This window comes from Molossus molossus, unplaced genomic scaffold (genome assembly GCF_014108415.1).
Source record: "Molossus molossus isolate mMolMol1 unplaced genomic scaffold, mMolMol1.p scaffold_m16_p_12, whole genome shotgun sequence".
In the NCBI taxonomy this organism is placed as follows: domain Eukaryota; kingdom Metazoa; phylum Chordata; class Mammalia; order Chiroptera; family Molossidae; genus Molossus; species Molossus molossus.
This window is the reverse complement of record NW_023425347.1, coordinates 54,617,950-54,635,471: the sequence shown is the minus strand read 5'-3', so window position 1 is coordinate 54,635,471 and position 17,522 is coordinate 54,617,950. Positions and strand designations below refer to the sequence as shown.

General features: G+C 40.5%; 1 protein-coding gene across 1 annotated transcript; it reads left to right on the top strand.

The window, feature by feature from the left end:
- Positions 1 to 2,817: 2,817 nt before the first annotated feature.
- On the top strand, positions 2,818 to 15,951 carry LEPROT. The gene is made up of 4 exons (XM_036257334.1): positions 2,818 to 2,912; positions 7,298 to 7,373; positions 11,996 to 12,182; positions 14,890 to 15,951. The coding sequence occupies exons 1-4, from the start codon at positions 2,897 to 2,899 to the stop codon at positions 15,004 to 15,006; spliced, it is 396 nt and encodes a 131-aa protein (XP_036113227.1). The 5' UTR covers positions 2,818 to 2,896; the 3' UTR covers positions 15,007 to 15,951.
- The last annotated feature ends 1,571 nt before the right edge of the window (positions 15,952 to 17,522 follow it).

Genomic DNA, 17,522 nt, shown 5'->3' with positions numbered 1-17,522 from the left:
TTGTCATAAAGCAGTTTGGCACATTCACAAGTTGCCAGGACCGATACCTAGTGTGGACGGAGTGGTTGTGGCGAGAGACTAGAAGGCAACACCGAACACTGGTAACCAGACAGGAGCAGTAGCAGTGAGAGAACTGTGCTGACCCTTCAGACCCAGTCAGATAGATGGCTTGTCAGAATTTTCAGGTTCCTCTCCCCACCTGATGAAACTGGACCCCTTGGATTATCAGTGGGGTTTATTGTTTTAAAAGTTGTTGGGGATGTACAGGAGTAACATTCACACAGGGCCATCTGTGAAAGCAAAGCAAGAATGAAACCTTTGCAGACTTCAAACTGGTTGGATTTCAGTTCATTGTTTTGGCTGTCTGTGATTTTGAGGAGTAAGCAGTTGTTATCCTGTGACTAGCAGATCTTGTTGGTGTGCACATACATAGTGCATAGTATATATATGCAAAGCAGATGGGCAAAAAGATTTTCACGCTAATTTTAAAAGGTTCATCTTCAATATTGTGAAAAGCTTTCAAAAATTGTTTTTCAAAGACAATCATTTTTTTGTTTGTTTGTTTCTATTTTAATTTTCTTGTGGCAAATTGTACTGGAAAAGCAGCATGTCAAAATGCTTTATGTTCCAAATTAGAAAAAAGAAAAAAATGTTTTATGTTCTAGATAGAACTTTCTCTCTCTCTCTCTCTTTTTTTTTTTGTTAAAAGGGTTTGTTTTTTATTTTACTTTTTACTGACAATGTGAAACTCGCAAAAAAATGTTCTTTTTAAATATACAGCTGTAAACTGTTCAAGGTAACCATAACAAACTAGGTGTTATTTATTAACGTATTCTAAAATAATGTTTGATCCAGTATGTGCTTGTCTTATTTAAAATTGGAATGTGGGACATGTTGCTGTGACCTGTTTTTTTTTTTTTTCTCATTCACATTTGTAGATATTGTGTGAACTACAGTATATAATGATAATAATTAAAAGGATATTATGTGAATGCCACGTACATTTTGCAATGATAGAACTATATTAGCTTTGTATCATGTTTGAATAATTCATCAATGTTCACAGTTTAAAACACCATTAAACATTATGTAATTAGCAATGAGAAAGAATGTTACCTAACTTAATTCTGGGTTCCCCCATCTCTTTTCCAAATATATTATAACTCTGGGCCCCTGTTTATCTCAAAATCCTTAACATATGCAGACCATCAGGTTTTTGCATTCCCTTTAAAATATCTGGTTGTGACAGATCTTCTTGTTGATCAAATTCACCATTTCATTCCTATTTATTGTAATATATTTTTGTTTTGTAAATATGTTATACACAATAAAATGTGATTGGTCTAAAATATTTGTAATGTATATTAAAAGGCTCAAAAATATTTTTAGAAATCTGTTATTTTTGCACTTGTAAGAATATAATGACAAGCTCAAATTACACCTTCTGACATGACTCACATTTTAAAAAGTTATGGCTAAAGAATATGAAAAGTGCCCTGGCCAGTTTGGCTCAGCGGTTAGAGCGTCGGCCTGCGGTCCGGAGAGACCCGGGTTCGGTTCCCGCTAAGGGCATGTACTTCGGTTGCAGTTTGTCCCCGGCCCTGGTTGGTTGTGCGGATGGCAGCCATTTGATGTGTCCCTTCACGTCGATGTTTCTCTCTCTCTCTCCCTTCCTCTCTCTCCTCCCACTCTATCTGTACAAAAAATGGAAAAATATCCTCGGGTGAGGATGATAAAAAAAAAAAAAAAAAAGAATATGAAAAGTATATAACACGTTTGTACCAAAATGTAATCTGACAGGATTTCTAGATTTATACTCTAACCCTCCCATTGCCACCGTTGCTGGGATAGGCATACACATTTTGATCATGCTACATAAATACTATGTTTCAAAAGGACTCAGCATAGAAATCCTGGTCTCTTAGCTAGAATATTAATGGGTTTTCAAAGCTTCATTTTTCTACTGAGGCAGAGCGATTGATCCTGGGAGTTTTAACAGTGTTCCTTCCATCTGTGAGGAGACAGGAGAGGAACCAGAAAAATAAACTAAACAAACAGGTAATTAAAGATGTGTTGAGACAATAATATGTGCAGTGTACAGTTTTGAAAAAGTAAACCGAGCAGGAATCTGAAAGATGATAGGGTGAGAATTTGTACTCAAGTAGCCAAGGAAACCTGGGTTCTCATGAAACCCTTTATCTTTCTGTTTTCATTGAAAATTAAGGAAACGGTTCTCCTTTAGAATGAGGGGGTAGGTGGCCCCTAACCCAACCTCCAAAGAGCTGTGTGAAGCAAGCAAGTCCTACCCTTTTTGAGCCTTTTTCTGTAAATCCACCAGATTTTTTTTTTTTTATTCCTCACCTGAGGATTTTTCTACTTATTCAGATAGAGTGGCAGGGGGAGAGAGAGAGAGGACGTGACAGAGCCACATCCACTGGTTACCTGGTTGCCTCCCCTCCACCCCCACCCGACAGGGCCACAAGCCAGGTACATGTCCAGAATCAAACCCGCGACTTTTTGGTCCGGGAGCCTACGCCCCAATCGCTGAGCCAAACCGGCCAGGGCTGGACCAGATGGTTTTTAAACTCTTTTCCAGATTGTTCTAACAAGATAAAACGTTCCATTCCCTCTGAACGGGGCTCAGGACCTAGACCTAGACGGTGGGGTCACGGGGTAAGGTCGGGGTTACTCTGAGCAAGTGGGTTTGCAGGGACGGCGCAGGATGTGGACTAAGAGGCAGGAGCCGCGCTGTGCGCGATGGGGGCGGGGTTATGGGCGAGCTGGGCGGGGCTCTGCGCGGCGGGGGCGGGCCCGACCGTGGTACCGCCCCTCGCCGGGCCAGGGCGGGGGGCTGCGGCAGGAAACCGGAAGCAGCCGCGGCCTCAGCTCGGGAGACATGGCGGGCGTTAAAGGTACATCCCCGGCCCGGCTCGCAGGTCCTGCGGTGGGTCGTGCCTCCGCTGCGGCTCGTGCCTCCGCTGCGGGCCCTGCGTGCAGCTGCGCTTTCAGCGCGTGGGCATGGGCGGCCTCCCGCAGACTCGCTGCGCTGCCCGCCTCTCCGGTGGGAGTGCTCTCGGCCACTCCCTTCGCTTCTTGGGTTGCGGGTGTTGGGGCGTCTGGGACCCTCAGCCCTCTTTTTGTTGGGCCCCTAGCCGTCACGCCCTCCCCGGCACTGCGGACCCGCCTGGCGGAGCCCTCGCGGGAGCATGGCCTGCTGGGCGACCCGCGCCCGCCCCGGAGCATCCCCCTCCCGGCGTCTCCGCTCCCCGGAGAGCTCCCACCGCTCTGCCGGGCTCTCAGCGCGGCTTCCACTCCTGACGGGCCCCCGACGCCCCTCTTTCCTGCCGCGCCCCAGTCCCCCCTTTCTTCCCGACGCGCCGCGGTCTCCAGGGTGCCCGGCTTTGGGACACGTAATCCTGTGGGTCCCGGTGATCTTTTCCAGTAGGCAGTTACTGTAGGCGGCTGGCAATGGAAAGCGCCCAGAAAGGCTGTTTCTCCTCATCGTGGAGCAAGTCAGGTGGAATTTTATCGCTGCTTTCAACTTCGGACCGACAACTGGTGTTTGTGCAGGATGTGTTTCTTAAGGGTGTGGTTGATAAAAGGGGGCATCAAGAACACCAATCCCCTTATCTGTATGTCTCCAGAGGAGAGGGGATGCTCGCGGTGGGAGAGGTCATTGGAAGGCTTCCTGTTATTTTGGGGAGAAAACCATTCCATATATAATCTTTTGACTAGAGAGCATATGTTGTTTTTTTGCTGGAATTCCCACTTTCGTTGAAATTTGTACCCAAAGATCGCTCCACCTGCTATAAACTTGTGTACGGTATTTGCACGCATGGGTATGTTCACGGTAAATTTAGCCAGGTGTGTGAGCTGTTTGCAGCGGATACATTTTATCATTATTTCTGGGTCACTTGTATTCAACATCAGTTTAGTAAACATGATTTATTTGAACAGTGTCCCACGGGTAATAAAGCCATTTGAAGCCAGTGCAGAAAACAGATGACAAGCAGTATCTCACGCACTGTGTTTAGTCATGCCCAGAAACTATCAAATAATAATGTTTGAGTGTGTTGGAAATTGTGGAGGAAGGAAGCTAAGTTATGAAATGTGAAAGGATTAAGGGAAGGAAGCATTTTGCAAGTAATTTAACTTTTGAGGGATTACTGTATGCCTGAAACTTGGGATAAAAAGATTAATGGGAAATTAGAGTTGGAAATTGTTACTATTTTACTGGCTAAGGTGTGCTCAGATGCAGTAGGAACACAAAGGTGGTGTGGGTTGAATCGTGTCTCTCAAATAGATATATTCTAAGTCCCCAACCTGTCCATGTGACCTTATCTAGAAATACGGTCTTTGCAGATGTAATAATCACGTTAAGATAATATTGCATTAGATTTGGCCCTAGCCCAATGACTAAGGTTCTTATAAGAAGAGAGACATTTTGACAAGGAGACATACAGGGACACCATATGAAGACACTAGATAAAGACAGAGGCGGAAAACCTAGTGAGCTGCAAGCCAGGGAGCACCAAAGGTCGCCTGAAACCACCAAGAGTTAGGAAGATGCAGGGAAGGATTCTTTCCTTAGAACCTCCAGAGAGAGCATGGCCTTGCCGACACCATGAAGCCTCCAGAGCTGTGAGAAAAGAAATTTCTGATGTTCTAAGCCACCATATTGATACATTGTTAATAGCAGCCCTAGTAACTAATACAGATGGGATTCCTAAACCTTGCTCCAGGGAGGAGGAGGGCCATTTCTACAGAAGAGTCAATCCTTAAATTGAAGCTAAAAAAATCAATAAGGCTTCACCTGGCAAAGGTTGAGGTGAGGACAGAGTTTATTCCAAGTGAAGAGAATAGCTTGTGACATAGGGCAGGGGGCATGAAAGGGCACATCTTTTTCTCTCCAGGGGCTTAATGCATTATTAAGACTGGAACTTAGTGGGAGAGTGGTCAGGCAGTCAGAGGTCAGACCACATTGAGCCTCAAGTGCCAGAACAACTTGTTGGCTGTGAAAGCAACTGTGAAGGGGTGACACTAACTTTATATAGTTGAGAGACCACTGGCTGCTGTGTGGAGGAGGGACTGGAAGAGATGATTAGAGGCAGGCATGAGATAAGGACCTGTGCTACAGCAGTAGCAGAAGGTTCAAGAGAAGAGGGCTGCTGTAAACTGGATGGCTTAAACAAAAATTTATTTATTCTGGAGATTGGGAAGTCCAAGATCAAGGTGCCAGCAAATTTGATGTCTGGTGAGGGCCTCCTTCCTGGTATAGACAGCCTCTTCTGTATCTTCGCATGGTGGAAGGGGTGAGGGAGCTCTCTGGGGTCTTTTATAAGGGCACTAATCCCATTAATGAGGGCTATGCCCTCATGGCCTAATCACCTCCTAAAGACCTCACATCCCAATACCATCACACTAGGCATTAGGATTTCACATTAATTTTGAGAGGTAGGGGTGGGGGTGGAATACAGGCTTTCAGTGTATAGCATTGAGGTCTGGGAGATTGAGTCTCCTTGATTTGCTGTTTTTCTGGAGGACAGAGTGCTCTGATGGTGTTGGTATTTCAAGATAGAACTTTCAAAGGGAAGAGTGTGTTTGGGAGGAAGGGGTGGGGATGTTTCAGTTTTGCACATGTTGAATTTGAGGTCCTTGTTGGCTACTCAGGCGGAGAAGTCAAGATGGAAGTTGGAAGTGCAGCATTTATGTGGTCAGGACCTTGTGGTACCAGGGAGCTTTGGGTTGAACTCAACATCTCAGCAAGAGTACAGAGTGAAAAAAGAGATGAGGTTGGAATCCTGATCAGCTCCAACTTTAAGAGACGTAGAAGATGCAATTCTTAAAGAATCAACCAGAGATAAACAGTTGTGAACCTTGAGAAATTGGTGTCACAGACCAGGAAAAAGAGGTCTGGTTTCTACGTTTGGAAGCTGTCCGGAAGAGGGAGTAGTGCAGACGGTCAGGTGCAGGGGAGTCAGTGCCAGCTAGGAAGAAATTCTCATAATGAAACAATACATGAAAACTTTTGTACATTTCTCTTGAAAAAGTAACATCTACTAAATGGAAAAATTTGTGAATTAAAATGAACAGTCTTTCCTTGTCGTAATACCTGCATACTTCCAGATGTTTTTTAAAAGCACCTTGGCATCTTCCTGTGAAACTTTCCCTCCAAATTTCTTAATGTAACCATAAGCAGTTAGAATGCTAATTAGTTTAATTAGTGACTAATTCTGAGTGTTACATATTTTTTGGATAATATATCCTATGCTTCTGATTTATACCTCTATCAAAAAGCATTGCTAAAATGAATAGATACCGACATCAGTCAACATTTACTTATTGAGCCTCTCCTTTTGCCAAACACTTTACATAGATTATCTCATTTAATTACCTTAAGCTCCCTAATAAGGTAGCACCATTATTACTATTTTATAGGTGAGAAATCAGGTTTAAAGAGGTTCAGCTTCTACTCAAGGTCACACAACCAGTTGGTAGCAGAGAGGACTTGAACCCATGTTAGTGACTCAGAGCTCAAGATTTTTTAACAAGTTCACAGCCTAAAGACAGATATGTTCCTCTCCCCTCAGAGATTAGTGTCCTAATAGATTCCAGTAATAAATATTTTATTCAGTAGCTGCGACTCATTTCCTATGAAGACATGAAAGCAATCTGCAAATACTTAAAGTACTAAGGTTTGGGGAGGCAAAAATGATCAAAGCGTATATATTACAGAGAAGCAGTTTTGCATATAATTGAAGGAAAGAAGGGTTTCAACATTTAGAAACTGTCAGATTGAAATGACCTGCCTCAGGTGGTAGTGAATTTTCTTTCACTGGAGTTGTACAGACTGGCTGGCTGGCCTCTTCTGACTGATAGGGAATTCGTACATTAGATAGAGGTTAGGTACTGGAAATTCTTGGACCTTTCTCCACCTAGTAATTTAAAAGTAGTGGATATAGGCAATGACATGCTATTCAAATGTAACATCAACTAATGAAATAAGTAAATTACTACATTTGCTGAAATTTGGAACATTTTTTTATTAAAACTTTTTATCGAGATATGTATAATTCACATACCACAAAGTTGACCTTTTTTAAAATGTTAAATTCTGTGGTTTTTAGTATATTCACAAGGTTATGCAACCATCACTACTGTCTAATTTCTAAATATTTCATCACCCCTAGGAGAAACTCTGCACCCATTAGTAGTCGCTCCCTGATCCTCCCCTCTTCCCCCAGCCCCTGGCAACTACTGATCTGGAACCTATGACTCTTGGTTTTATTTTTCACAGCTCTTGTGTTATTATCCTTCAGTGGGGCTATTGGACTGACTTTTCTTATGCTGGGATGTGCCTTAGAGGATTATGGGTAAGTTATTTCAAAAAATCTATTCTTTCTGTGTCTGTGTTGCGCGCGCGCTCGTGTGTGTGTGTGTGTGTGTGTGTGTGTGTGTGAGTGTGATAAGTGTTAGGGAGTTTGGTCAGTTTAACACCAAGCTCTAACCAATGAGTTAGTGAAATCCAAATTATGACTCCAATCCCTTCATAGGTCAGCTGTACTTGTGCAGAGAAAAGCTCTTTTTAACACTGATATATTCATTTACTAAGCATATATTGAATACATACTCTGCATCATCTAGGGATACAAGAATGAAGAGAGACATAGTCCTGTCCTCAGGGAGATTACAGTTCTAATTGTGAGTAAGAGACCGGTAACAATCCCTTTAGTAAGATGACAGCTGTAGTAGAGATACGAGAAAAGTACAGTGAGAGCTTTGAGAAAGTACATCAGAGTATCAGAGTTTCCCTGGGACAGTTGGGAGGGCTGCATAGAAGTTGTCTCTAAGCTGAGACTGTGGATAAATGAGAGTTTATCAGGCTGAGTCAGGGGGGTGCATTTCGAGAGAGGGAATATTCAACAGATTTCTTTATTCACAACTGTTGGTTCAGTGCTTGCTGTGTGCCAGTTGCTGTTATGGAAACTGGGGGTAAGAAATAAGAAAACAAGGGTCTTGCTCTCTTGCAGTATGTATTTTAGTGGGGGAGACAGCAAACAGATTTTAAAATGTTCTTGCTATCGGAGGTAGACTTGTTATGAAGAATAAAGGGTAAAAGGCACAGGGGCTCGGGATGGTGGTCATCATGTTGAAATGGTGGACCATTGGGGATGGGACAACAATAACCTTGAGGTGTGAGTTGAGGCCAAATTTTCCCAAAAGGGAAGGTCGGGTACATGGAAGATCCAGTAGTCATGTGTTATGGGCCTTCATTATGAAAAACACTCTGGATCATTTCTATCCTGTGAACTATCACGATCCAAGTTTTGCTGTCTGTCTCATTTTTCTGTATTTTGCATCTAGTATTACATTTATAAGGCTATAAAAGAGTATTAAGTTATCTTATACATCTTCAATAATCATAAACAATTGGATTATTAGCAAAACCCAAGAACAAGTATATTATTATAACTAACGTCAGCATACAGGTAAAGACAATCAAACAAATTGGTTTCTGAGCTTAGCATCAATCTGTAGATATCCAGGCCTTGTCAGTGTCTTGGGATGGCTGTCTACCTCTGATGTCAGTGGCTTCTCATCCTAGAGGAGTCTTTGATGTCTGTTGTAGGTGGAGCAAGTGTCAGAGATGGGGTAGATGTCCGTTTGTGGTTAGGTGCCTGATAAGTGAGGTTGGAGAGTGTCTTTTATTTGATATCCTTTCCAGTAATTAAAATCTCAAGATTTTAATTATTCTTAAAATCTTTGTCTTCTGGTTGTTCCTCCAGATACATTTCATAGACATCAAAGTCAATTATTAACATGGACTTCTGTTTATAAGACCCCAAGTAAAATATAATATAAATATATTAAATTTAAAGTACTAACTTAAAAGACATGTCTGTTCTACTTAAACCAACAAACTTAAACTAGTTTTTGTTTACTGACGGTTAATCTTAGATCATGTGAATTTAAAAAGCATTTGAGTTAGTTTCTGTATTTCTGAGAATTTTGAAATACCCAATCACAAGTGCTTATCTTTAAATTAATTTTAATAATAACATCCAGAGGTAGAAAATTATCTCACATTTTCAGTGTTCATATATACACACAAATAGACAAAAAACAGAAATCTTTGGCCATGAGAAAAACTCGCTAGTATATTAAAAAACACACACACACACACAAACAGTTGGACCCCCATTTTTTTTTGGAGGCATTTACAGTTTATATTGTTGATGTAAGAAATGTTTAAACCATAGAGAATTTTTAGCCCTGGCTGGTGTGACTCAATTGGTTGAGCCTTATCTCATGCACCAGAAAGTCCGGTGGTTCAATTTCAGGTCAGGGCACATGCCCGGCTGCGAGCTTAATCCCCAGTAGGGGGCGTGCTGGAGGTAGCTGATCAGTGTTTCTCACATCAATGTTTCACTCCCTCAACCTTCCTCTCTAAAAAAATCAATGAAAACATGTTTTAAAAAATAAATAAACCTGTAGAGAATTTTTATAAGAGATTATTTGAGCCAAAACTAACAATTGCTGGGAAGCAAGATTTTAAATGCTCTGAAGAACAGTTTTGCAATTTCTTTTATGTATTTGACATTAAGGAGGGAATGTAAGGAAGATTACACAAAGGTGGGAGAAATCAAGGTATAGGATAGTTAAGAAGATTACAGGCTCTCTTGAGGGTAGTTATGCTTATTTCAAAGGTATATTGGGATGCGCATACACACACACACACACAAACACAAATGGACAGGGCTTGCTTAAGGCAGAGATAAACAAACCTTTCACTAAAGAAGTTACATGCCTAGGGTGTGACTACCCACTAGGACCTGGCCATTTAGGAATTTATGATCAGATCTCCCTGTGAGGGTATCTTCTGTCACTGAACTTGTACATACTCTCTCTCTCTCTCTTTTTTTTTTTGGTCCACAGTGGCTTACTGTAAATGGGAACATAGATTTTCTTTAGAAAACTTCTTGTACTCTGGGAAGAATGAAGAGCTCTTGTCTGGGTATGTCAGGAGCAGCTAGGTCTATTCCAGACCTCTTCTCCAATCTGTATCTGTTTCCTCACTGGTACAGTAGGGCTTTGAACCAGGGAATCTCTAAAAACCCCTTCCAACGACATTGTTCAGGGATTCTTAAAATTCACTATAATTCCTCCAGTTTAACATCAGAAGCCCAGATTCAGTGTTTCTGTCCTGAGTCTCTTAAGGGCACATTCCTTTCTTGCTTTTTGGTTACCCATCCTGCCCTCCTAGGCAGTGGTCGCAGTGGGAAGCTCTCATTACAGTGTGGCTTCACACCCGCTGCTGCTCAGAGGAGCTGTCTACTGGGGTGGAACTATGTTAATCAAGGCAGTGTGGTGATGTATATAGTATTGTGGAGTACATGTATATATAAATGAGTAGAGACTATGCCTTTATTCCCCCGTCAGAGAATAAAATATAATACATGTCTAATGGAGAAAAACTTTTATTTATTGATTGATTTTAGAGATAGAGATAAAGGGAGAAAGAGAGAGAGAGAGAGAGAAACATCAATTTGTTGTTCCACTTATTTATGCATTCTTTGTTTGATTCTTGTATATGTGCCCTGACCAGGGATCGAACCCACAACCATAGCATACCAGGATGGTGCTCTAACCAATTGACCTACCCAGCCAGAGCTTGAGAAAAATATTTCTGAAGTATTTATACAGGAAATATAATTGGAAAGCAGATAACAATTTTTAATAAATGCAAAACATTGCAATTTAAGAAGAATAGCTTTTTTTTTCCGCATTACAGAATTATTGTGATCTCTTAAAAAGATTAGGGTGTACCTAAAATTTTTACTAATAAGCATATTTTGTTTCATGTCTTCCAAACTTTAAATCTATTTATCATTTTGCTCATTCAATAAATATTAATGAAGCACCCCATTCTGGGCCCTGGAGATAAATGGTGATTGACACAGACAACTCAGATCCCCATTCTCATGAACAAGAAAATATCAAATAGGAGTAAGTGCTGTGTAGAAAGTTTAAGAGGGTGATGTGCTCAGGGGTGACTTGAGGTTTTTAAAATGGATGGTCAGGCTAAGCCACTCTTAGCAGGAGACCTCTCAGTTTAGCTTGCATGATAAGAAGGAGCCAGCCAATGAGAAGATCGTGGGAGGAGCATTCCAAGCATAGGCCAAAGCTATAATACAAAGGCCCTAAGGCAGGGATGGGCTGAGAGTGTTTAAGGAACAGAAAGAAAGCTGATGTGGCTACAGATTAAGTGAATACAGTTGTCCCTCACCACTTCACATGCTTTTCGTGGCTTCACTCTATTGCCGTTTTTTCAAATATAGTATAGTATTCGAAAAAACTGCAATCAAGTGAAGCCGCGAAAGTCAAAGGGCAAAGTGGTGAGGGACGACTGTATATAAAGAATCCTACTTTGCGGAAATTCATTTATCACGGTCCAGTCTGGAACTGATTAACCACGATAAATGAGGGCCGACTGTACAGGGAAGATGGCACAAAGTGAATAAAATAACTTGACTCCATCATGTAAGATGTAGGTCAGGGCAAGGAATCTGGGTTTTACTCTAAGCCATTGGAAGTTTTCCAACATGCAAGCACTCAAAAATCTTTATTGAATTAGTATGTGCAAAGCACTATATACTATGTTCTATAGGGAAAGCAAAGATGTCTAAGTTAAGCTTTCGTTTTAAAGAAATTACAGCTCAGTAATAATGGAAAGCAGTAAAGATTCTAGATTATACATTGTGCAGTTTCTTATCACAATATTGATGATCTATATATTAATGACTAGTAATTTTTAATTACCATTATCTCTTGTCTGTTTCTGGTAGAAATCATCTTGAATGCAAACACTGACAGATGAATAAATAATTTTGGGGCCTAGACATTTTAAATAATATTAAAATAATATTAACTTTGAAACAGTAGAATGTCTTAACTGTAACTTTTCTTTTTGCATTTCTTCGGGTCCAAACAACAGTGTTTACTGGCCCCTGTTCGTCCTGATATTTCACGCCATCTCTCCCATTCCTCATTTCGTTGCCAAAAGAGCAACATACGACTCTGACGCAACAAGCAGTGCCTGTCGGGAACTGGCATATTTTTTCACTACTGGAATTGTTGTTTCTGCCTTTGGATTTCCTGTTATTCTTGCTCGTGTGGCTGTGGTGAGTTTTGTTCTCTATTATTTTGACCATTTGTTGCTGAGTTTATGTCAAAGGCCTGTGACTGGAACCACCATTTCATTTTTGTTGCTTAGACTTAATAATCAAAGCCAGCATATTTTCAGTTAATCTAGTCCACATTTTAGATGTACCTATCAACATCTTGGCCATTTTTAGAATGCTTTCTTAGTTTCTCTTACTACTTTTAGCCAGACCAAGTGATTTCTTGCTTTTTCTATTTTCTAGAATTGTTCTTAAGCCCTTGCCTTTTTTTTTTTTTTTTTATCCTCACCCGAGGATATTTTTCCATTTTTTGTACAGATAGAATGGGAGGGAGAGAGAGGAAGGGAGAGAGAGTGAGAAACATCGACGTGAAGGGACACATCGAGTGGCTGCCACCCGCACGACCAACCAGGGCCAGGGACAAACTGCAACCGAAGTACGTGCCCTTAGCGGGAACCGAACCCGGGTCTCTCCGGACCACAGGCTGACGCTCTAACCGCTGAGCCAAACTGGCCAGGGCAGCCCTTACCTTTTATCTTAGGGCAATCCACAATAACAATCTTTTTCTAGTTTCAAATTGAACATCTAAATGAGTCCTGATCACCCAGTCTCGGTGTGTGTGGAGCGGGGATTTTCCCCACAACCCCAAAGAGTAATTCTCTAACACCAGCTAGGTGTCCTAGAATTCATTCAATTCTGACACTATCTTCCCAGAGATAGCATCACAATCCTACATGTTAAGGGCTTAGTCCCACAAGACTGTCCTCTATTTCAGTTGCCAATCAAAAGTCCAGGTTGTCACTTGTGCTTCTGACTGACTGGCTGTAGATCAGAGGTCCCCACGGCCCTCATCTGGATTTGATTCATTTGTTCACAGAACTCAGGAAACCCATTTACTCACTATGTTACTAGTTTATTAAAAACAGCCTGATGGGAGAGATGCATATGGCAAGGTATGGGGAAAGGGGGAGGAGCTTCCATGTCCTCTTGAACACATCACTCTGCCCAGATCACCAAGTTGCCAACCTAGAAGCTCTCCAAAACTCTTCATTTTGGATTTTTATGGGGACTTCATTACATAGGTATGATCAATCAAATCATTGGCCATTAGTGATTGATTCAGTTTCCAGCCCCTCTCCCTTCCCCAAATGTCAGGGGAGGGTGGGACTAAAAGTTTCAACCATCTAAGCACATGGCTGGCCTCTATGGCCACCAGCCCCCATCCTTAGGTGCTTTCCAAAAGTCACCTTATTACCAATAAAAGTCACCTTTATCTCTGTTACCACTTAGGAAATATCAGATGTTTTAGGAGCTCTGTGCTAAAAGGAGAGGAAGATCAAATATATAATATTATAAATCACAATATCACAACATCATATCAGATTCTTTTCCTTCAGTAGGATCATGGACACAATTCTGAACACAATAGACATATGTTGAGGGGCAACTATATAGCTATTAGACAATACAGTGAATGAAAAACACATTATGGGTATAATTTATTTCATTCTTTTCATTTACTGTCTTTCATATTCTTTGCTTTTATTACCCCAATTACATACTGTTTTGATTTCTTGAAACTTATTGGGACATTGCATATCAGATATATACTAGTCTTATTTATTCATTTAGTAAATATTTTGTAATATCTGTTATTTCTAAGACACCAGGAATAAGAGCCAGATGTTGTCTCTGTTCCCAAAGAGCACAGAAACTGACTTGATGGGTAAACATACAATAATGTACTGTGTGATAATTAAAACAGTATCAGAATACCTTGGGAACACAGAGAGAAATTCTAACTGGCATTTGATGTGGGTTTTGATAAATAGGGTTTTGATTAAAGTAGGGAAGACTGTTAAATAGAATGGCACCCAGCTGTGAAAGTGCAATTAATATGTGGAATAAAGAGCAGTAGTCCAATATGATGGAGCAAAACAGGAGTGATTGAGATTGAGGTTAGAAAGGTTGGTGAAGCCTTGATTGGGAAGGGTCTTCGATGTTGTGCCAGTTTGAACTCTTATCTGGATAATAGAGAAGCATTGGTGGTGTTTGAATGCAAGATTGTCATGACACTATTCTTTTTATACCTCAGACTAAGTAATTCTTAAATTTTCTATAAGGATTTTTATTTTTACCTCTCATTACTGCATCTTGTTTTATGAAGCAACTTTCATTGATGTTTTTTTTTTTCTATTGGTTAAATTAAAACAAAAAATGTCCACTAGAGGGTACTCTCAACCCCAACTGTACCTCTGTAAAATCACCTGCCCCGCTGGAAAGCTGTTTACATTTGCATGCAGATTATTTTCAAAAGTTTTTTCTTGCCTAGCAAATAAACAAATCAATCCATTACCTATTTTCATGAAAGAAGGCAGTGAGTATAGAACTTTCAGTACCCAGTGTTGCCCTTGGACGCTTTATAATCTGCATGTATTTTACTAAGGCCATCATTGTCTGCGGAGAACAAGTAGGGAAGTATGTCTAATGGGGAAAATGTTACGGATGATACTAGACTTAATTAACAAGCATCGCGAAGTAATTAGACCAATTACCGAATAGTTCACTGTCTCCTGCCTGTTACATTAAGCCTTTTAGCAGTTTTATGTAATATTTCATTAGATGTTTCTAATGTAGAAAATAACAGATTTGCAAAGAATATAATATGATGAAAGTAAAGATTTAATCCTTTTTTCTTGTGTTTCAGATCAAATGGGGAGCCTGTGGCCTTGTGCTGGCAGGCAACGCAGTCATTTTCCTTACAATTCAAGGCTTTTTCCTTGTATTTGGAAGAGGAGATGATTTTAGCTGGGAGCAGTGGTAGCACTATATTCTGATAAAATGCATTTAATTTCTTAAAATTCATACTATATGTATGTGTGTGCACATGTGGCCTTTTGCTATGAAATTCAATATATTGTTTTTTTTTATACTTTTATATCATGTTCACTTTAAGGAGAACTACATGAGAAAGAGATTCATTTTATTACCAGCAAATAGACTACTCCATTTACTCAAGTTGAATTATGTTACTTGGCTGTTCATATAGTCATGGTGCTCTCAGAGAATATATTAGGACAGTGTTGTAGCCAGCTGCTCACATATGCAGTGTAGCTACACCTTTTGCCTGGGGATGTGCTTGGATAGGAGCAGGTCTCAGTTCTGCTCAGGATTTCTGAGATACACTTGTGGCCCAGAGAGACAGAGGTGGCTTATTCTTTGTGTGGTAGACCTTTGCTTCTCAAAGTGTGGTCCATAGACCAAGAGCACTGGCATCTCCTGGGCGCTTATTACAAGTGCAGAACCTGAGGCCCTACCCCAGACCTAGTGCATTTGATGACATCCCTAGGGAATTGGATGAGAAGCGCTGTCATAAAGGACTAAGCATCCTATGTAGCTTCCTTTTCTTCCCCTTGCTGACCCTGTTAACCTCTCTGGGTGTTAGCTGCTTCTTTGTGAAAATTGTTTCACCTGCCCTCATGTTGAGGGCTATTTTAGACTCTGGTATTTGTGAAATGTCCAAACCTCTAATGTATAGGCTGTTCCTCAAATGTATGAAGTGTTCTCAGTAGGGAACAGCTAGCTCTGCCTTCACACTGTCTGAAAGGCAGTGGCTGTTTTCAGTGCTCGGGACAGAAGGACCCAGAGCCCTACTGGGATGCAGGGGAGGGAGGCCAGGAACCAATCCCTGTGTTAGCAGGATGAAGAAGAATCGATAGGTAATTCTGTTTAATTTCCCTGTATAATCTGACACGTCTGTCCCGCTCCTTCCCTGTGTTGCTCCTCCCCCTCCCCCTCTTCCCCTCCCCCCTCCCCTCTCCCCCCTCCCCCTCTCCCCCTCTCCCAAACACACACTCCCAGCAGTTCTGATTTGCCCTGGCTTCTTCATGACTCTGGTGCCTCCTTTCTATAGAGACATGGAACCAAGTAAGCAAGCAGAGGGTGAGCTGCCTCATTTTACTTACATGTTGATGTACTTACTGTCTTTTATGTCCTGTAGGACTTTTTATGTATTTGATAACACTAGGCCACTTTTAAGTGAATTACTAGGCATACCTGTCATGCTGGATCTTATAATCACAGTTTTTCTAGCTCAACTTTATGTCCAAGACCTATTGAGAAAGGGAAATACGGGAATTAGAACCACTTAATCAGAATAGTATAAACAGTGATTTTAGAATATTGTTAATGTGCGATAACTGACATACATTCAAAATACTTACCCTTTAAGTTTGTAATCTGAGTAATTAGCATACCCCTTCATATTCTGGAGTCACATTGGGACCAGGAGAAGATAAAAGTGACACCTCAAAGGACAACATACAAAGTTATATTTTGACCTTGTGCATGATTTTATGTTTTTGGTGTTCTATGTACATATAGAATTGTTGAAGTTATCATTTCCAATATTTATATTAGGAAAATTATAGACACTTTCTAATTTTAACCATCATTTTTAATAACACCTGTACTTATTGTATTTTAATAAATTTCACTTTAAACACAAAAGGAGTTCAATTTAAGTCTTTTTTCTGATGTAATCTTATTTAAAATTAAGATAACAAAAAAGTGAGAATTTCTTGGTGTTCTGATATGGGCAGTTTCAAGTGATAATCTGTCTTGCAATAGAATAATAGCAATAAGATTAAGATTTCAATTTGAATGTCTAATTGGCCTGTAATAGCTTTTCTCTTCCTAAGATGGAAATAGTGTTTAATTTGTACTACCTTTTGCAAAAATGTCTTTGTTGCTTACATACATTTCAGATAACCAAGGTAGCCTTAATGTTAGCCTTAAAGCATTGCCTCTTGATTGTATTTCCAGAATGATATAAAGTACTTGCCTATAGAATATTTGTAGTTATTTCCTAATAATGGAATGGTTTGTTGAAGTGGTAGATTATTGGATTTGCTATATACCTGAAAACAGAGACACTTATTCTGGAGTGCTTACTTATTTCAGTAATAAATGTCAGTAGGAAGTTTTTCTATATATGAATGTACAAAACAAGTTTCATCTTGGTGACATACATTGGACATATTTTTCCTTATACATGTTTCTTTTTTTGTATATACCGTAGAATATATTTTGGAGATTCAAAGCACATTGATTACTTCTTTTTTTTTTTTTAATTCTCACCTGAGGATATTTTTCCATTTTTTTCAGTAGGAGGGAGAGAGAGGAAGAGAAAGAGAGAGAAACATCGACGCGAGAGGGACACATCAACTGGTTGCCTGCTCTACAACCCCTATCAGGGCCAGGGACGAACTGCAACCGAAGTACATGCCCTTGACCGGAATCAAACTCATAACTCATTGGTCCGCGGGCTGATGCTCTAAC